The sequence below is a fragment of the Carassius carassius genome, chromosome 37 (assembly GCF_963082965.1).
Source record: "Carassius carassius chromosome 37, fCarCar2.1, whole genome shotgun sequence".
NCBI classification, from domain to species: Eukaryota; Metazoa; Chordata; class Actinopteri; order Cypriniformes; family Cyprinidae; genus Carassius; species Carassius carassius.
Window position 1 is genome coordinate 10334074 of NC_081791.1, and position 21721 is coordinate 10355794.

The 21721-nt window shown below is 38.0% G+C and overlaps 1 protein-coding gene across 6 annotated transcripts in view; it reads left to right on the forward strand.

Moving 5' to 3' along the window:
• si:dkey-178k16.1 (protein 4.1) overlaps positions 1–21721 on the forward strand; it is a 66234-nt gene that overhangs the window by 41423 nt on the left and 3090 nt on the right. The window contains exons 5-19 of one of the 6 annotated variants that reach the window (XM_059527416.1): positions 2750–2792; positions 2880–2955; positions 9156–9374; positions 9904–9991; positions 10988–11152; positions 12077–12174; positions 12965–13140; positions 13944–14140; positions 14591–14629; positions 15970–16005; positions 16588–16737; positions 17355–18563; positions 20402–20791; positions 21155–21400; positions 21590–21649. In XM_059527416.1, the coding sequence (XP_059383399.1) occupies positions 2750–2792; positions 2880–2955; positions 9156–9374; positions 9904–9991; positions 10988–11152; positions 12077–12174; positions 12965–13140; positions 13944–14140; positions 14591–14629; positions 15970–16005; positions 16588–16737; positions 17355–18563; positions 20402–20791; positions 21155–21400; positions 21590–21649 (3192 nt within the window). Of the gene's footprint in view, positions 1–2749; positions 2793–2879; positions 2956–9155; positions 9375–9903; positions 9992–10987; positions 11153–12076; positions 12175–12964; positions 13141–13943; positions 14141–14590; positions 14630–15969; positions 16006–16584; positions 16738–17354; positions 18564–19723; positions 19775–20401; positions 20792–21154; positions 21401–21589; positions 21650–21721 lie in introns of all 6 variants that reach the window. The other 5 variants (XM_059527415.1, XM_059527417.1, XM_059527418.1 and 2 more) reach the window with 5 other exon arrangements.

The following is a 21721-nucleotide window of genomic DNA, read 5'->3' on the forward strand; positions in this document are numbered from 1 at the left end:
TGTACTATTTTTTATATAATTGCTATAATTACTTTTAACTTAGAGCACATATTGGTGAGAATTTTTTTATTTATTATTATTCCTGCCTTGTGTAACTTGAATGTACGAGTCTAATAGTGTCATATGCTTCCAGTTATTTTACTTTTACAAAAACAGGCTGCTATGCTGTGTTATATTGCAAACTGGTATTTTTTATGTCAGAAACATGCTGGAAATTGTGTCAATAGGCCTATGTTAAACAATGCTAGCAACATCAAGAAAACTATTACGAAAAATAGAAAAACATGTTAAAAACATGTTAGCAACTTGTTTAAACTTTACAATATGTAAAATAATGCTAGAAACATTTAAAATCATAGCAAAATTGTATAGCATATTAGCAATGAGTTAAAAATATTATATTTACAGCTAATATGTTAGTAATGTTCATGTTAACAAAACATAAATAAACATGATAAAACATGTTAACAAAATGTTAAATCATGGTAGATTCATGTTAGCAAAATGTGAACATGCTAGCAATTTGCTGAAACATGTTAAGAAACTAAAACTTCCAGCAGGTGGCGTTAAATGTACTTGAGTCTTTCTTTTGATTTGTTCAAATGACTGATTTATTCAGGAATGAAGTAAACTCACTTTATGAATGGACATCTGAATCATTGATTCACATGATCCGTTCGAAATGCAGATTCATTCTACTTTTTTGAGCCCTTGAAGGGAATGTCGGGAAGGGGACGCCATTCGTAGGGATGTTCCAAACGAAATGAACAACTGATTCACTTCACGAAGGGTCCTTTCAGAAGTCCACTTTTGAAGGGAACATGTGATGGCCATTTTCCGAAAGTGATTTCCGTTTGTGATCATGACCTTCAGTTAGGAGATCTTACGATGCTTTTTAAAGCAAAGTTAGGGTTAATTTACAGTTGACATACAAACGTCAATAGAATAGGTTAATTAAATTGGTCTATTTTAATGTAAGACAACATATTTTTCGACAGTGATAGAATTATGATTTAAAATTGTTGTCATGGTCCTCCTACTGTGGTGAGCCGCAGACGGCCGACATGGTCCCGCCAGCTGGCGGAAGGGTTCTGGACCGGGAACGGAAACTCTCCAGACAGATGAATGTCTCCTGTCAGTTGAGGTCGGTGGTGTCTGGGAGCTCCGTGGGATGATCAAATGTCATTACAATCTGGAACAGCATTGCAAGGGTTTCCCCCTCGAGAGAGCTGGCGAGGGCGAACGGCACAAAACACCCTCGCGAAGAAGGGGTTGAGGCTCGCCTGATCCACGGATATGAATCTCGCTCGTTCCTCCATTCTAGCACGGCAGAACTAGCAGGAAAAACAAAAGCTTCTCAAAAAATGGAAAATAAATGCAGGGAAAGTGGGTGCCACTTACGTTCATTCTTATCTTACCATCTATATGTACAAAAGTTTATTTTAAAAATGTAAACTACTTCTTAACATCTTCAAACGTAAAGCCTTTTAAACTACTTCATACATTCAAGCCAACATAAAGTTTGTCTCCAGACTTTAGCATCTACATAAGTTTTAATTCATTATCGTAGTTGTAGGCACTGATGTGTAGTGCATATAATCTTTCTGGTTTCCTGCACTTTGTTATTATTTTAGTTATTTACCTAGAGAGCTAACAAATGAAGTCTCAAATGTTCAAAGAAAACATTACTTCCATGTTGCAAAATAAGGATAACTGCTATAGTTTAATTTATCAATTGCTCACTTGGTTAACTTTAAATGCGAACATCCAAAAGCATTCTTATGTTTTCTTCATTTGTAAGTAGGAAACGGATATTTTGCTCCGTTAACAAGAGCATTCTTGTGTTTTCCATCTATTCCCATGCACTACAGTGACCTCTCAATATACACATACACATAATTGAGTTGAAATCATGGGGCTCTGCGTCCTTGTGATTGGGACTGTTGGAGGTAGGGTTTGACTGATGGAAATGCTCTGAGGATCTCCCCAGTCCTAGTTTAACCATAAGGACCCTGCTTGCACCACCACAGCTGTCCCAGTCTAGTTCCACTTAGCTCTTTTTCCCAGCTGAGGCTCCTTTGCCTGCTGCTATGATCAGCGGGATTGTTCCCGGGCCAACAAATCTGCAGTTTGAAAGGTGAATGATTTCGGTTTGAAGGCCACATGTGTCAAGCATGGGAAGTCAGACCTGCTGAGAACTCAGGGTTTGTTAGAAACACTTGTAAAGACAGTAACAGATCCAGAAACAGAAAATGGACCATTTATCAAATGGAGAAGATTTATGTTAAAGTATGAAGACATTTGCAAGCCTGGTGGGCAGATAAAAATAACCAGGCTTTCAGTGCAAATATCTTTGGTGTGACTTGTCTGTACAGCAAATGAAAGCGATTTCTGAGATGATTTCACTCCCGGTCCTATATTTTACATGTATCGGTGGCATTTATGAAAGCTGGTACTGTGAGATGTGAATAAGGCAGTGCTTCTCATCTCCTCTGGACCGAGGTGAGCTGGCATTAAACGTTTTCGAGTGTCACCAGGTTTTGGGTGACCTTACTGGATTGCATTGTGCTGGAGATGGCATTTATCTACTCTTTAAGTGCTCCTGTGGCTGCAGAATATTAATGTACTGACCATTTTACAGAATATGTATGAGGTGATTGCTCCTGCCGTGGAGGTGACAGTGCTGAAACTGCAGCATTTGCTTATCAATTTGTCCTGGCTGATAGAGGAATTTTGTTCTTTCTTTTAGAATTGGCTGGATCCTTCGAAAGAAATCAAAAAACAAATCCGTGGTAAGTGTTGGTAAATAAGACACTTGGGCTTTGTAACCTTGGTTGCTTGAATCTGATAAATGTGAGTCTATGTCTGATTGTTTTTAGTGGGTCCCTGGCATTTCTCCTTTGCTGTCAAATTCTATCCTCCCGATCCGTCTCAGCTGATTGAAGACATCACACGGTGAGTGCATTGTTCAAACGTTTTAAAGCTGAAATGTGTAATTTCTATGCCACTACCGTCATCAGACATCAAGACTGTCTACAAATAAGTTTGTCAAACACACTCACTGTCTGGCACTGGTCAGCAAACCAAACAAATTAATGCTATTGGTTGAGCCGGTGTTGCCATGCCGGTTGGACGTGATGTTTTGATAGTGAAACTATTTGAGGAAATGGAACCAGAGCTGTCATCTGCATATTAAAGAGATCGTTCTCCCCAAAATTACAGTTGCCATCACCCTCGACTTGTTTCAAACCTGTGTGAATTATTCTTTCAGCTGTTGAATAAAAAATAAGATATTTTGAAGTATACTGGCAATCAAACAGTTGACAGTAGGGCTGCACGATGTGTCGTTTAAGCATCGATATCGCGATGTACGAATCCACGATAGTCACATCATAGTTGATCCGTTATTCATTAACTGTACGGGCCAGCTGCTCCCGGTCCTTTATGAATGTGATTCGCGGAGAGTGAGAGAGAGAGAGAGAGAGAGAGAGAGAGAGAGAGAGAGAGAGAGAGAGAGAGAGAGCGCGCGAGAGAGAATTAAATTTGAAAACACATTTTATTACAATCAAGAATAAAACATTATTTTATAACATCATTCTACCTTTAGAAAACAAAAACATAATAAAACCACTCTTTCTACTTCTATTCATGAATAACACTATAAAATACTCAATATCAAAAATTAATATCCCTTCATTCACAGAACATAAAACCTCTCCACTACACCATTTAATTTCAAAACATGGCAAATCTTTCATAGACTTGAAAAAATTAAAATCTGTAATTATCCTTGACTTGATTACATTGGAAAAAAACCCTCAGTACATCTTGTCCTGAAGTGTTTTCAATCTTATTCTTCCTACTCACATAAATAGCCATCTTTGATTGGCCCAAAACAAAATTCACCAAAGAAAAAAAAAACTGACACACCGAAGCTTTTCTTTTAACATATTTAAAACCACAAATAAACATTTGCATAGAGAAATTGTCATTAAATTCCTTAAAAAAAGACTCTACAACAGAAAATAAAGGTCTCAATCTTTCACACTCTCTGAGAGCAAAATGGACAATCAGCACTTATCTCTGGATTTATTACAGAAATAAAAGCATTCACAGCTACAACCCCATGTAAGATTCTCCATTGCATGTCACTCGCTCTCTTAGGTAACGGTGACTTATATAGTGCTCTCCATTGTGGTCTAAAAACTCTACTAAGCCCAATGACATCACGCCATGGTGTATCACTCCTTTTATGTAAAACCTTTCTGTTAAAAACTTTCACACAATTTGTATACACATCTTTCACATTAAATGAATCAGCATTGAAAAATACATCTTTCTTTTCCAAAAAAGGACCTTCACACTCATCCATTTTAGGTGACAGAATTAAAGAAAAGAAAGGGTTATCCTCGTTTGGTGTTATGACCCCTCTACAAAAATCTTTGATGGTTTTCAACTCCTCTTCCACAAGAACTGACCTCCACTTCATTAAAAGTTGATGAACCAGCCTAAAAGATTTAAGTCCCAACTTCGCCGCTGTCTTCTCAAAGTTGTCCAAGTCCTGTCCAGCATTATTTACTAAATGTCCCACTGTCGTAAAACCTGCTTTAATTAATAGTCCAGTGTTTGCATTTGAATAAGACCTGTTTACTACATTTTCAAAACAAGTTCCATAAAACAGTGGTTCTTGAAGTAACCAAAACAAACTTGAATTTGGTCCGATATTAACATCAATCAAATTCCAAACTTTAAAAATGTTCTGATAAAAAATTGGTGCCTTCAGTGTATTAATATTTGGGAGTTCTATCAAAAACAGAGACTTATCAAGACCTAGTCCTCCCAGGTTCTTCAGAATCTCACAAGCTACAACCTTCCAATTTGAATTGGATGCTCCATGCAAAAGTCTGTGTACAAAACGCATTCGAAAAGCTGCAACTCTACTTTGCACATTTATAAGACCCTGCCCTCCTTCATCCTTAGATAAAAACGTACACTTTTGGATACCCAGTGTAACTTTTCCCCCCAAAAAATCTATCAAAACTTTCTGAATATCAGAGAGTAAACACAGAGGAGGGTCCACACATGCTAAACGATGCCACAAAGTAGAAGCTACAAGGTTGTTAATAATTAAAGTGCGTCCCCTATACGACATCTTTGGAATCATCCACTTCCATTTACTCAATCTTCCTTTTACTTTTTCAAAGGCATCATCCCAGTTTTTTTTAACCATAGAATCATCTCCCAGAAATACACCCAGATATTTAAAACCTCCCGTGGACCACTTTAAGTCATTTGGGAGCTTTGGTGCACCCTGTAACCAATGGCCGACCAAAAATCGCTTCACTTTTGGCCCAATTTACCTTAGCTGAAGATATTTTTTAAAAATCATTTAAAATATTAACCACTATATCAATGTCTTTTTGGTTACTACTTAAAACCACTACATCGTCAGCATAAGCTTAAAGTGAAACAGTTTTACCAGAAAAAGGTAACTTTAAACCTTTTGTATGTTCTCTAATTTTGCATAAAAATGGTTCTATTGCAATAGAAAATAAAATACCAGATAAAGGACATCCTTGTCGTACACCTCTTTCCACTTTACAAGGAGCACATAAGCCACCGTTAACCTTTAGAATACTTTCAATATCATTATATAAAACCTTAATTTTTCCAACAAAATCATTAGTAAAACCAAAAGCCTCTAGAGTTTTTAACAGATATTGGTGTTCAACCCTATCAAAGGCCTTCTCCTGATCTAAAGAGATTAGGCCAACATCCAGCTCTTTCATTTTAGTCAAGTCAAAAATATCGCAGATAAATTATATATTATCAAAAATAGACCTCTCCGGGATGCAATATGTTATGTCAGAGTACCTGCTCTAAAACCCCTGAAAGTCTATTAGCAAGGGCTTTAGAGAGTATCTTATAGTCAGTACACAACACTGACACTGGTCTCCAACATTTAATTTCTGTGAGGTCTCCTTTTTTTGGTAGAAGGGTTAGGACAGCTCTACGACAGCTGAGAGGCAAATGGCCATTTGTAAAACTGTCATTAAAAACCTCAAGCAAGTCTTCTCCAACCACAGACCAGAAGGCTTTAAAAAACTCAACCGGCAGACCATCTATACCTGGGGTCTTCCCAAGTGCCATACTCTGAAGTGCTTTTTCCAGCTCTTCCAGACGTCGCTCACCACTAAGATCCCCATTAGACTCAATAGAAACTTGCGGTAGCTTTTAAAAAAAAAAATACTTATGTTTTGTTCTTCTTTTAGCTCACTTTTATATAAGTCTTTATAAAAACTAGAAATTATTTTTCGAATTTCATTAACATCATTCAACATTATCCCAGATTCAGATCGCAATGAATGAAAGAATCTTTTTTGACCATTCTTTTTCTCCAGGCCAAAAAAAAAACTTAGATGGTACATCCATTTGGTCCACGTTTAAATCATCTAACTTTGATTTTTTTCTCTGAAATACCCCTGATAAGGGTCCAATGTCCATTAGATTGTAACTGCTCTTGCAATTGTACAATTTTCATCTCTAAAACTTTCATGGACCTGTCTATATTTGCTGTAACCTTTTTTTTGTTTACTGCTGACTTAACTGTTTAATTTGGGCTTTTCCATAGTCCCACCACTGCTGTAATGAGCTAAAAGCTGATTTCGAGCCACTAAAATCCTTCCAAAAAAATTCAAAAATACCCTTAAATACTTTATCATTTAAAAGTGCATTGTTAAAATGCCAATAGGCACTCTGTGGTTTTACACAACTCAAGAAAACAGAACATTGAACTATACAGTGGTCAGAGAAAGAAACTGGCAAAATACAGCAACTTTTAAAACATTACTCTGATGACTATAACAATATAATCTGTCTAACCTTGCTGAAGACACAATCTTATCTCGAACATGTGTCCATGTATATTGTCTACAATCCCTATGAAAAGCCCTCCATATATCACTAAGTTCATGTGTGTTAATAAGTTTTATAAGCCTTATACGTGACAACATGTGAGGTTCAAGGTGATTCCTATCAATGTTTTTTTTCGTACAATTAAAATCACCACCAAGAATTAAAATATCATCATTAGTACACTTTTGTAAAGCCAAGCATAGGGAGTCTAAAAAAACTATTCTGTCTGTAGTTGCAGTTGGAGCATATACACACATAAAAACAAAAACTTGATTCTCTACAACAGCTCTAATTTTTAAAATTCTTCCCTTTATAATCTCATCTACTTCATAAGTAAAAGGGGTAACATTTTTGGAGAAAAGAATAGCAACTCCAGCGCTAAGTGAATTATTATGGCTCAAAACAGAAAGCCCATCCCATTCCATGGCCCAATTTACTTCATTTTGTACGTCGCTATGGGTCTCTTGAAGTAACACAACATCAAAATGTTTTTGCTTAACAAACTCGTAAATGTCTGCCCTTTTTTTGCTTTCCCTTGCACCATTCACATTCAGGGATGCTATATTGATGTTACTCATGTTTGATAATATAGACAACAATAAAAAGCCCCATACAAGCATTACAGCAGGGACCATGGAATCCAACATTTTAAACCCCATCATTGCTTCCTCTTTCCATGCTAGTTTTCCTCACAAATTTCTTCAGTCGGTACACCTCTCTGTCAGTAAAACCACCTTCACTCATTAAACTCCGCGATCTTTCCACAAATAACTGAGCATTCGGGAAATGATCTTCAACATTTACATTCCGCTCATTTTTTGTAATTCTCAGAAAATGTTTAATGTTTTGCACATCATAACCCCGAATATGATAATCCGACTGAGAATAAACACTACTAAAATCAGATGAATCATCCTCACTTTCATCTTCCTCTCCATTTGACAACTCATTTGTATCTGCTTTTTTCACCATCTTTAAGTTCCCATCACCTTTCATCTTTCTTTTCATAGGCACCTTAAAAGACTGTGAATCCACTGTTCCTGTGAGAGATATATCAGAAACCACTTCAGATGATTTTATATCACATTCAGTAGGCCTACAACTATTCTGCATTTCACCTTCCAACAGTCTAGCTATTTCTTCCATTGGTTCTTCAGCCCCAGAAAGGCTAGTCTCAGCCACCCTCTTATCAACAGCCACATCTGGCTCTTTTTCAGCACCCTCTGAAACATTCACATTGGCCCTGGACCCCTCATTTTCCACCAACGCTACTACAGATATCTGTGGTCTAACCTCATCATTCTCACGCTTATCTGGGCATGTACGCACCAAATGTCCTACCCTACTGCAGCCGAAACATCTCATTTTATCAGTAGTTGCATAAAACAAGTAATCAAAATGATCCATTCGAAAATTAAAAGACACTTCAAGTTCAGCATTAGGGCTATCCTTTAGTATCATATATGCATATCTCCTAAAGGAAACAACATGCTTCAAGAGTGGATTAACATTTCCAAGTGGAATCTTTTTAATTGGTGAAACTAACTTTCCATACCGCGACAGCATGTTTACTAAGAACTCATCCTTTACGAAAGGTGGCACGTTTGACAAAGTTACTCTTTTAGACGGCATTGAAAGCAGAAGCACGACCGTAAAAGCATCATTTATCACTAAACCACGTTCCACTAATTCATTGGCTTTTTCCACAGAGCTCATAAACATTACTATGGCATTATTCATTCTAGAAGCCGACAACACCAACTCATAACCAACCAATTCTCCTGCTGCTAAACAACACTCTTCTATACTCGACGCTGACACAACTTTCACTCCATTGCGCCGCGTGAGAGACTCTAAAACTTCTGAACCGGCGCCCGCCATGAGCGCTGTCTTGCTCTCTCTCCCTCGCGCATATTAATCAATTGACACGATGGTGTCGATGTTTAAATCATTTAAAATGAGAATGTAAGTGTGCTCACCCCATTTTTGTTTGTAAGATAAAATTCGCAATATATATCGCAGAAAAATAAAATAACGCAATGTAAAATAAAATAGCGCAATTTTTCCCAATATTGTGCAGCCCTAGTTGACAGTAGCCATTGAGTTGCTTCAGATTGATTGCCCCTTTAGCATATATATATATATATATATATATATATATATGCTGATGTTATGTTATGTTGATATTCTATTTAATTGCCAATGTAATTTTAATTGATTTACTAACTTTGGTTGGGCAGGTATTACCTGTGTCTGCAGCTGAGGGAGGACATACTGTCAGGTTGTTTGCCCTGTTCATTCGTCACTCATGCTCTGCTTGGCTCGTATGCCATTCAGGCTGAGCTGGGAGACTATGACCCAGAGGAACATGGGCCAGACTACATCAGTGAGTTCCGCTTCGCCCCCAATCAGACCCATGAGCTGGAGGAGAGGGTGATGGAGCTGCACCGCAACTACAGGTGAGACCAGCTGACCCGCATAGGGAGCAGTGATTACCAGAGCTGTCAATTAATTACGATTTTTAGTCATATTAATTACATGATATGCTGATTAATTCAATTAATCCTAATTTATCCGAGTTTTCTGAGCAAGTCCCCCAAATTAAGATAAACTTAATTCATTACATTATTATGACAGAGGATAAAAGCTTTAAATAGACTTTAGTATCTTTATTAGTTTTATATCCTTGATTATGTCAGTCTGTCCGTGTCTGTGCTCAAAATACCAAATTTAAATTTCTTTGACGGTAAGAAAAATTCCTTAATGCATAATTTACTTATGGATCATGGGGCATGATTAATTGTACTAATTTTTTTTTATCACTTAATAATGATAAATATACACAAAATATTAAATTACACTAAATTAAAACACTGAATTGATAGCTCTAGTAATTACAGATACTGATAACAAGCAGTACAACGATCAAATAATAAAATATTCTGCAACATATGTTTATTTATTAATACAATGATGACCTATGATCAGGGGCATGAGTCCTGCAGAGGCTGAAATCAACTTCCTGGAAAACGCCAAGAAACTCTCCATGTATGGCGTTGATCTCCATCATGCTAAGGTATGATGATACTATTTGTTTTTTTTTAGTTGTACTGCTAGAATAGAAGTGTCTACGTTGAACGTAATATTATGAACTGTATGTTTGGTTCCTAGGTGATTCTAGTCCTTGTTTAGGAGGGCTTCAGCCCACTGTTTTACATCTCAGCCCCCGCATAAAAATAATGCTGGGATTCTGCAGGCCTTTAATAGGCTTCATTCATTGTTCCACAATTTAAGACATTATCCACCTTATTCCTGGAGAGCCTACTGCATTTTGAATTATGGGTAGCACTTCGGTTTGGGGAATCACCATTCAAAAAGACTGAAACTAATCATATCAAATCTGTTGATTTTCCTTCATGTTTTATTTTCAGACATCAAGAGTATAACGCAACACTTGGTATTTTAAAGTGACATGTTATAACAAGGATATCTATGGCAAGAGTTCTTTACAGTCGCTGCATTCTTTTCTTTTTTTTCGCTTTGCATTACGAAGTAATAGTATGAAAAAGGACAATGTATACTGCTCATCTGTGGTCTGTTCTCCCGATTTTACTTACAATATATTCCATTAATCACTGAACTGCTCAAAGAATCTCGTGTTTTTCTCCTCAAATCCACACGTCTCTATCCAGGTTGAAAATTGCATCTATATTAGTTTTATTACTAAGTAATATGAATTTGCACCAAAATGCCTTACATGTTGATTGAACGCACCCTTTGCAAATGGGTCAAAAAACAAAAAACAAAAAAAAAACTATTTTGAATGTAGATTTACTTTTGCCACCCTAAATTGCATGATTATACAGTTATTTGTATTTTATTTTTTGGATTTAACAATGTTTTCCCTGTGGTGTAGAATGCCATTAGAAAAGACCTGTGATCCAATTATGCAATTTTACATGCTTAGACCCCTTAGGATAAAATCCTAGAATCACCCCTGGTTTGAAAGTTGATTGTTTGAAAATGTGACTGAAAACCTGAGCGTCTGAATGTATCTGTGTGTGTTTTAAAGGACTCTGAAGGCATTGACATCATGCTGGGGGTGTGTGCCAGTGGCCTCTTGATCTATAGAGACCGGTTGCGTATCAACCGATTCGCCTGGCCCAAGATCCTCAAAATATCTTACAAGAGAAGCAACTTCTACATCAAAATCCGACCTGGAGAGGTAGAGAAAAAGGTCTTTTGAGATTTTCCAGGTTTTTCTTGTTAGATTTCGCTCGTAGATGCATGTTGAAGCATTAGCTAGATAAGGATGCCGTACTGAGACTAATGCTGTGGGCGAGAAATGGGTGGATAATCTACATGATGTGGTTTTATTTGTGGTTTTAGTGCTGTGAAGACCAATGTAGGAGTTCTTCCACTGTTTTGCATAAAGAAACAGAATAATTTTAAGTGTATTGCTAATGCGTTTAAAAATGCCTTTAATTATGTCTCAACAAACACTAGTTATATTGTTTGAGGTTCTGTTCTTTAGTGGTTGTAAGCTTGGTGAGTGCGGAATGGATGAGGAGGGTTTTAAAACATTAGGCTGAGCTGTGAATTTTTTTTTTTTTTTGCCTAGTGGGCACAGAGACAGAGAGAAGCAGAAAATGATTAGAGAAGGGGTGAGGAGAGAATTCAATCCAAAGAAAGGGAAGAAAGCAAGCAAAACCAGTTGCAGAGGTCTTTATCAAGTGTTAAGGATTCTGCAGTCTACAGTTATGGGGTTATTTCTTTGATTTTCCTCTCACAATGGAATTCTCGTCTTTGTTTAGCACAAAAGCATAGCATTTCTTTGAATATGCTCGCTATGTGCGAGGGTCAGATATGAATGTTAAACAATATCTTAATGCCTTTAATCGAGATGCCTCACTGTTCTGCATCTTATCAACACAACAGGCTCCATTCTGTGGACTTTGAGCTTTTAGATATTAATATTTACTCTAATTCTTATGCAGTTTCTCTGCAGCATTCTTTAGAAATTCTGGTTACGTTCTGTTTGGATAAATAAAAGCATGCAGAATTGTGCCCTGTCAGTTGATTTGAGCTTTAGCAGCACACAGATTTTACACCTCGTCAAATCTCCTCCCCATCACATGCCCACACTCCCCTGCACCCCCAGTACGAGCAATTCGAGAGCACCATTGGCTTCAAGCTGCCCAACCACCGTGCCTCTAAGCGCTTGTGGAAGGTCTGCATTGAACATCACACATTTTTCAGGTAGGCGCTCACAGTCCTACAACTTCTGCCACAAAACTGGGCACAGTCTTTTTTAAATGTGAGAATGCAGGTGTCTTGGTCTTGTTTGTTTCTTTGTGCTTCCATTAGCAGAGTTGGAGGCTCAGAATGTGGGCCTTAACCTTCTACTGTACGTTTCATTATCTAGTGCCATGGTTTAAATCTGAAAACCATTTATTAACCATTTTATATTTTTAGTTAATTTCCAATTGATATTTTTATGTATTTAAAACCAAATAAAGAATATATATTCTTTTTAAATTCTATTACATTAAAACTTAATTGTTGGACCAACAGGTCTTGGCCTTTATGAGTCTAGTTTTAATCTGAGGGAGTCTTAATGTTTGTCTTGGAGTTTCTGGTTTGATTTCAAATCTGTTCATAGAGTTGTCCAGGTATGACATCAGAACTCTGAAGTCTGATTCGCAGCTGGTTCTTTTAAGATTTCCTTATGGGGTTAATGTTATAAGTTATGTTTAAAGTCAAGCCTGTGGTAACTAGATAAGACAGTTTGGGGTGTGAGTTTGTGCAGTTACGTTGTAGAATAAAACACCAAATTAATGTTATGTTTATCACAGGCTTTATTTTACTCATAAATTGAAAAAACCCATTATAAAACCTCACAGGAAAATCGTCATACCTGCACCACTCTATTAAAAAGTGCTGACACACTTCACTTGTGCTTTAACAATTATAATGTTCAATCCACTCTCATTCTGTCACATTTGGTCACATTTTCTTCTTGCACCATTTCTGTTTTTTTCTCCTACAGGTTGGTCTCTCCTGAGCCTCCTCCCAAAGGTTTTCTTGTGATTGGCTCAAAGTTTCGCTACAGTGGGCGGACCCAAGCCCAGACTCGCCAAGCCAGTGCTTTGATTGACAGGCCAGCTCCGCAATTTGAACGATCAATTAGTAGGAGGTACCTGCTGTCCCGCAGTATAGATGGAGGTAAGTAACTCTGACACCACCACAAAATACATTAATTGCCCAAATCATACTTCTGTTAGCACCTCTTTAATAGGTTTGATTTACAATTTTGCAAACGTATAATGTAAAATGTTATTGTTTCAAAAATGTGACTTCAAAAAGTGAAAGCTTTCACATTCTCCTGTTAATATTCTCTGTTCACAATACTTGTAAGGTAAATTTGTGTTTACTACAGTGGGATCTGGAAGTCTTAATAAGCATTAATAAAAAATGCTTCTAGAATTGCAGGTTTAATATTTAATACAGACTTTACACTGCAAATTATAAACAGCTGGAGTGAAGCACTGAATTGAAAAATAAACATGATAAACAAATAAACATTTGATTTGTCTCCCTTTTGCTTTAATAACAGCAGCCCTCAAACTGCATGAATTCCACATATTTGAGAATGATTCAAAGAACATCTGTTGCTTCAATGGAAAGAAGAACATGGAAAAGAAATAGGACAAGAAAAGTTAGTTTATTTATTTAAATCAGATTTGTCCTAGATGGCCCTGAATTCTAGATTTGTGGTCTTTGTTATTTCGATAGGATTGTGAGTTTCCTGTGGAGGTGAAATAGTTTCCCATGCAGGTTTTGCTCATGCTCAAGTTGGTCACACAAATTTTCTGTTCTTCACAAACTGACCACACTTTTCACTTTTGTACACTACTGTATACTGTATTTGTCATTTCATCTACTTTATTTTTAGATTTGAAGGTGAAAGTGGAGGAATAGGGTACCACATCTTTCTTACCCTACACAATTTGTTTCTTCTGTTTCAGAGTCTGCTTTAGGGGACACTATGGACCGAATCTCTCAGCACACCGCCAGCGAGCCTGTGCCTAGTCTTCCCAGAGATGAGCTGGACCAGGACTACCTGGAGCCCAGTCTGGATCAGGACCTGGACCAAGACCACGAACAAGCTGAAGACCAGCGACTTGAAAGTGACTCCACTCCATCTAAGACTGTGGAGCTCAAGGTTCTGTGCACACAACAGTGTTTAGTCTCGGCTTCTTCATTTAGTTTTCTAATAAGTATTTTATTGAAAAGAACCAGGTTGGGGTTTATACCATCTTTACGTTATGGGTGGCAGTATGTAACTGTTCTTCTGAGCAGATTTAAACAACTAGTTGCAAGAATTCCAAACACATTTTAACTAACACTACCCTTGCCATCCCGTCTGATTAAAACAGTCTCCCACTCCAAAACCTTTTCCTAACTTTGCCTTTCTTCTCTGCACCTGACTTAATATTAAATATATTTCTATGCCTGCCTGTTTTGTTGACATCCCCTCTGAATTTAACTTTCCAACCTCTCTACAAATCTGCCTCTACACGTTTAATTCAAATTCTGCACAGTTCTTCCTGCTTCTAACCCTTCACTGCTGTCCTATTAACTATCGCTTCTTTTTTCATCTTCTCGTGGACAGAGGGAGGAGGCAGTCTCTCCTGTAGACTCTAAGACGGAGGTATTTTTAGTGTGATTTATCTATCTGTGTGTCTAATTGTCTGTCTGGCTTTGTCTCAGTTGCAGTTTAAATCTGCATACACACTGCTAGCATGGCTTTAGAGTGCCTCGAAAAAATAGCAACATGATTGCTATGTTGTTAGCCACATGGCAGATCTAATTTTCCAGCCTTTATGGGTTTTCTTGAGATCCAGATGAGACTATTGTTCATAACTGGCTCATATAATGGTTATTTGTCAAGTATTTAAAGGAGAACTGTGATAGATAATGTACTTTGATTGGCTTTGTTTTTTTGTCCCGCTTAAGTCAATATGAATTTACTGCTGATACTGTATTTCCTTAATACACATTCCTGGTCCTACTGTATGCCATTCATCAGTGCACATTATTCCAAAAAATACTTTAATCCTAAGTCAAAATGCAAAAGGTAGCTTCATTACTTTCCTTTTTGGTTGCACAGGCTGTACTAGCGCAGAAAATAACTATTTAGGCTTTGTTTTAGGATACTGTTGTACAGAATGGAGGCTTTCAAAAACACTTACCAGTAGTTTATGCAATAATGCAAAGTATGTAGCTAACATTATATTAATTAAGATTATTATAGGTTATAGCTGTATTAATTAGTAACAAACAAAACTTATGCTTACAAATAACACTTAAAAAGGTACAGATTTACAACTTCTCCACATTCCAGTGTTTTTCCTCAATGAATATCCTGTTTCATTCCCAAATATACGGTAAAATATGTTATATGTGCAATATGCAATATGTGTTTTAAAATCAAGCACTTGATTTAAGGAACATATCTATGCATGTAGGCATCTGTTGTGAATTTGGCTGAAATTTTGCACTTTTTGTGAACAAAGTACAATATTTTTAATGAATAAGACCCACTTTTTTCCATCTGTTTTCATAAATCGAAGGAACACTTGTTGAACAGCCCATGTATTGATTTGTGCTGGAAAGGTTTTGCAAAGATTAAAAATATAATTGGTGTATCGTTTATCCATGCTCACAGATAATTTCCAGAACATGCCAGTCTGCACCTCATAAGACATGTATGATGAAAGAAAGCTCAGGAGATTTGTGTCACTGAACTTGATACAGTATGCCATGTTGCTCAATGTGACTACGACAAGCACAGTGACACAACCTCTTCCACTCTCTGTACTTCCATGGCTGACATCAACGTCTGTATGAGAGTAGCTCTCTCTGTTTGGCTGCCTGCTTTATGAATTCAACCATGCTATGCCTCTCTGTCTCCACTACCTCACTTTGCCTCTGCCTCTGTTCCTTGGCTTGCACCACCATCCTCCTTCCCCCACCACCCCTTTATCCCAGTCGGACCAGGACTTGGCCCCCCGTCCTAAACAGGAGGTACTGCCTGAGCTGTCACTCTCTGTAACTACACGTGTTGCAGTTTCTCTTTCTTTCTGTAATTGTTTTCTAGAGGAAGTAACAGAAAACAGAGCCAAGAGGGCAGTTCATCTGACATCTGTTACCAACACCAGCATGTTTCATGTTTTATGTGCTGCTTTGTTGTCTTAAATGTTGACAACGTAGTGATTCATAAAGAAGAGGGCTCAAATCATATATACAGATGTTTGTCGTGATATGTAGGCATCACCGTATTTACTGTACACAGCATGTTAAGTGTATAAGACTAAAATGATGTTGTGTCTAAAATGTTCTCTTGAAAAGAAGGATCTACAGTCTAAAGTGATGGAACTGATCTTTTTATTTATATTGGTTTATTTTTATTTTTTTATATTATTTCAACATGCTTATTCATGTATTTCAAGAACAGAACATGTGCCTGGTGTTTGCATTTGCAACTTATTATGTACTTAACACGGTTAGATAAATATTTGTAAACAGCTGTGCTCTCCAGAAAGCCCTTACTTAAGTAATTTCTGAAGGTAAGTGGTTCTACCGATTGACCTGTTTGTTTTATAGCAGTTCCTGGATAAACCAGAGGATGTGTTGCAGAAACATCAAGCCAGCATCAATGAGCTGAAAAGAGCGCTGAGAGAGCCCAACAGCAAACTGGTCCACAGAGAGAAACGTCTCTCTGGAGCCTCGTCTGGTAGCACTCCAGAGAAAAAATCTGTGAGTTATTGGTTCCTGCAAGGAATCGTATTGTGCAGTCACGGTGCCTTTTTAAAAAACAAAATGCAATATAATTAGTGTTGTTTTGGTCTGATACTGCTTTAAGATTCCTGTTGAGGATTATTCCGATTTATGTCAGTACCAGTCTCGGATTTAGTGTGCCGAATGCTTGATTCGTCATTCATGCACTCTTTTTTTATATGACTAATCTCTCTTTAAGTGGATGCTGTTGAACCATTTCATGTCATGCCTCTGGTCAAATGCTAGCAGCAATTATGATCTTTAATAGAATCTGGCTGGAGTAGTTTATTTGAACACAGAATGAATGCATTTTCTTTAATTACTGTTATAAAGACAGTGATATTGCTCAATAATAAAAGCAAATGGCATTTTTAAGTACATGTATACATGAATGTCTCCCTTTTGTTTAACTTCAAAACATCCTTCCAACATTGTACATAAAATTAAACTTTCCTCAGATCAATAAATTGTTATTTTGCATCATACAATATATTTTCAGATTCATATTGAAAATATATGCGCTATATAAATTACAGAAGAGGGTGTTGTTGGTACTGATAGGCCATTGAAATTGTTCACTCTATTGATATATATAGGCATCAGAGGATTCCCTATTGATTAAGAAGCAAGATGGTTGTCAAAGAGACCTGCCTCTCAGTAAAAAAGATGAAAAGAGTCCTAGAGTAGCTTCATTAGCCACTGGATTCAACAGAGAGACAGAAGACAAAATGAGAGGGAAAACCATCACCACACACAGTGTCATAGGTGTAGCACAAAGGACCTCGACAGAAACCATCCTATCTCCAGAGAAGCCCCTGAGAAATCATGCTAAAAGCCCTGCTTTAAGGTACAACCATTTCCAGGGTTCTGGTTCTTTGGAGGAGAAAGCATATGATAATGGGCACCCTCAGGACAGCTGTTTGTCAGAGAATGTCTTTCATACAAATGGATGTGATGAATATGCAACAGAGAGACTCAGGGGCAATAAAAAGTACATTGGGGTAACCAATAGAGAAGACAATGACTTGGCAAGGTATGTAGAGAGAAGCTTCGGAGAGGCTTCTCCAAATGCATCCATGGACAAATATATGAGAGATCGATATAATGAAAACCGGTGGGAGAGGCAATCCTGTGAAACAGAGTCAGAAAGCACCAGAGTCAGAAAGCAAACATCTAAACCGGATTCAAAGGGTAAAGGCTCAACAATCCAGAGACATGATTCTACTTCAAGCGAAACATCACAGTCTGAGGTGAAACGAATCGTTCCACTGAAGCCTGAGAGGTCAAAGAAGTTGAAAGGCAATAAAGGAGCCAAGCTGCAAGGACAACCGAGTGAGAAAAGCATTTCAGGATCATTTGATGACAGTGAAGGGACCAAGTCTAAGGAGGAGCAAGGTGGCTTTGAGAATGCCTTGGAAAGCTTGTCGCAGCCCAGAAATTCTGCAGCTTTAGAAAGCACTGGAACTTTTGCCAAGCAAGACTGGGCGAGTAATTTTCACAATAGGGAAGTCAGAGAATATAGCTGTCAGTCTCTCCAAGACAGGCCCCAATTAAGGGATCTCAAGAACAATGCAGACCACAGACACTGTATCGAACAAGATCAGTTTCTTTTTGAAGATCCATTGTTTATGTTTGACTTTCCCACCAATTCAGCATTTCCAGCATTTGACCAGATTCCCCCTTTATACCCACCTGTAAAATCCCAGAGGCTAAGAGATACACGTATCAAACCTATCACCAAAAGCGATTCTGGCAACAGTCTTCACAAGAGCTCCACAATGGAATCTTCCAAGAGAAAACCAGTGGTAACAACTGCTTGATAATCTGCTTGTCACTCACAGGAACTAAAGCATCGCATGAAATTGCATATCCATGTCTGTAGTTTTGCATAATGCACATGTCAGTAAACATAAGCAACCTGTTTCTGAGGAGAGTTGCATAGAACAGTCAGTTTTTCGTGTAATCGTAGCATTGGCTGATAGAAGTATGAGGTACTATAACGGCTGTCTGATTGGATGAGGACGTGCCACTTCCTTTTCCTCTCCTTCCTCTGCACAGCTCAACATCTGCTTGCGCATTTGAGAAACACTTAGGATCTTCCACATAATCTCCATTGCTTAAGCTTCAGGCTTCCGTTCCACTAACTTTCCACCTGATGTGTGGCCTTTCCTTCCAACATACTTTCTCTTGTTCCCTCTTACCAGGCATGTAGGGAATGGTTGTTGCAAGGAATCAAAGGCCTGTGGACCATATTGTTATGCTAAAATGCCATTTTTGCAAACAAAAGGGCTTCTGCAAGACTTTCAAAAATGGCCATAGTATTGTTCATAAGAAGGGCTCTGAAAGTTGATTTAACAAGGAACGGTTTTAGCTGTCATTTAGAATACAATATGCCCAGCTTCATTATTAAGGATTTTGAATTTGCTCTTTGACTTGGCTGGAAAATAATTGGTCAGTAATTTATTTCAAAACAAACTGCAGGGAACCTTGAGGGCTTTCTCTTTTTTATGCAAAAGCCCACTTTGCTGCAATTTTAATAGACACCAGTTTTCAAAACAGATAATACTGTATTTCGCTCAACATTGAAACTGAAAGAAACTATATATATAAAAAAACACTTGGAATAGAAGAGCCCGAGGAATAACCATGCAAAATTATGTCTAATATAGATATAATGTTCTGATTGATTAAAAGGCTCTTTAGAGGCACTTAGTGCAAAATTGCACCCAGCTGCCATAATATATTTTAACTTTCAACTGTTGTGGTGCAATATGCTGTACGCTCTAATTCACACTGTTCAAGACTCTTTATCTACATTTGTATCTGTGTCAGTCAGTGTATTCGGTCAGTTATATAAATGTCTGGTTGTTGATTCAGAGCCTAATCTGGGCTCCTTCCCTGTTATCTCAAATTTCAGTGCACTAACTGTACATTGCTCTTCCTATTATTTCATCTCATATTCCAGGAGCCCCTTCCCACTCCAGCAATTCATGCGGAGCCTCAGGAGGAAGCCCAGGTGCCTCATTTTTCCACTCATCTTAGCTACTGCTACCTCCTTGCTAACCCAAAAGCTTTGATTTTCACATTTTTGTACACATAATCACTAATATTTGCCTAATATCTTCTGCACCCATCATCACAGCATGAATTAAGTGCATGATCCAACCCATCCTACACAACAATCCTACACAGAAACGTAATTTAATGCATCCGCCACATGCATTAATTCCTTGGCACAGTTTAGGAAGTTGCCACACTTAGCATGAATTTAACATGAAGTTGTAAAAATGGCTATAAACACTGAAATTGCTGTGGAGGAATAATATATGAACTAAGCATAAAGAATTGAAGTACTCTACCCTTGGTTGAACATTTTCTATCAAGTATATTATTGTCTCAGTTTTTCCTCAGAGACATGTAACACTTCTGACATTTCAGTTAGTCTTTTGAGTTGAACTAACCCCTGCATCCCTACTAGATTCTTTAACCATCAGTCACTACAATGTTGTCTCATTCTTGTCTTGTGAAGAAGATGTACTGTAATATCCATTACACTGCCTTGTTTTACCTGTTTCTCAGTCAACATTTGCTCTTGTAGCATAGCTAGTTCCTTGCACCAAGACCTATTTTTCTGCTTCTTTAGAGAGAGCCCTGGGAGAGACGCTTAGGATCAGTGTCAGAAGATGATCCTGACCCAGACACTCTGTACCTGAAGGAGACCCACCTGGGCATTGAGCGCAAATGCTCGAGTATCACTGTTAGCTCAACGTCCAGCCTGGAGGCTGAGGTGGATTTCACTGTGCTCATGGACTTCCAAACAGGTATCGACGAATTTTCTAGAGGCATGACTGAGCTGGGGGAGAAAGACTTCTCACCTGAGTTTGGCCTCTCTGACCGTACCACCCATCCAGCCTTTATACTGGGAGCAGATCCTATCTACCTTCCAGAGGAGAGATATGTAGAAGAACCAAGGCCCATAGAGAAACCAAAGCCTGTTGTAGAACAGAAGCCACCGGAGGAACGTAAACTAGAGGTAGACAAAGTGGCTGGCTCACCCAAACACTGGTCAGAGTAAATGTGTAAATGTGCTAACTGATGCAGTCACATCCCATTTTTTATCTCACATTCTACAGGGCATCAGAGCAAAGCATGAAATTACATTGGAATTTGAGTTCATGATTGATGCTAATTCCATTCCATTTGATGCTGCCCTCCATAGTTCTGTCAGTCAGTTCAGGTTTGGTTTCTTTTGATTTAAGAATTTTATGTTTTTCATTGCTTCTTATTCTTTTCTTTTGAACCATGACTCCATATGCTGCCAAGTTCATTTATATGTTTCTTAAATATCATGATCATTCCCAGGTTTCAACTTAATCTGTTTCATTTCTTTCCCAAGCCGTTTGTACCTAAGAAAGCTCCTCGTTCAGTAAAAGCTGCCCAAGCCCTGAGGAAAGACTCCACAGAACAAGCTAACACCCAGTCGATGAGACGGGAGAGCTCAGAGTCACCCCCAATCCATCCTCTCAGCAGAGAGAGCAGTGAAATCATTGCTTCCCAAGCTCTGAGGAGGACTGAGGTCAAGATCGAGACTCAACCCAATGGCTCCGAAGTCACCACGACCATAATGGAGATTGCAGACCAGGTAAAGACATTTTAGCATATCAACTGTACTTTACTGGTGATAGGTGATACTGTACGATAGGCTATAGGAACATGCTTTGAAAACTGTAATTATGTAAATTATCATCAATTACATAAATGAGTGTAATTATGTTCTTTTATTACTTACATGCACTGTGGTGCATCCTGTAACTTTTGTTTGCTGTCTTAGGACCATGGCATCAGCGGTTTGCGAGAGGCCGCATACTCTGTGACAGAGAGAATCTCTCCTGTAGGTATTTTCCTCGGGTGAACTTGAGTTTCCATACCTCCTTCTGTCTATGCCTCTGCTCTGTCATTTTGT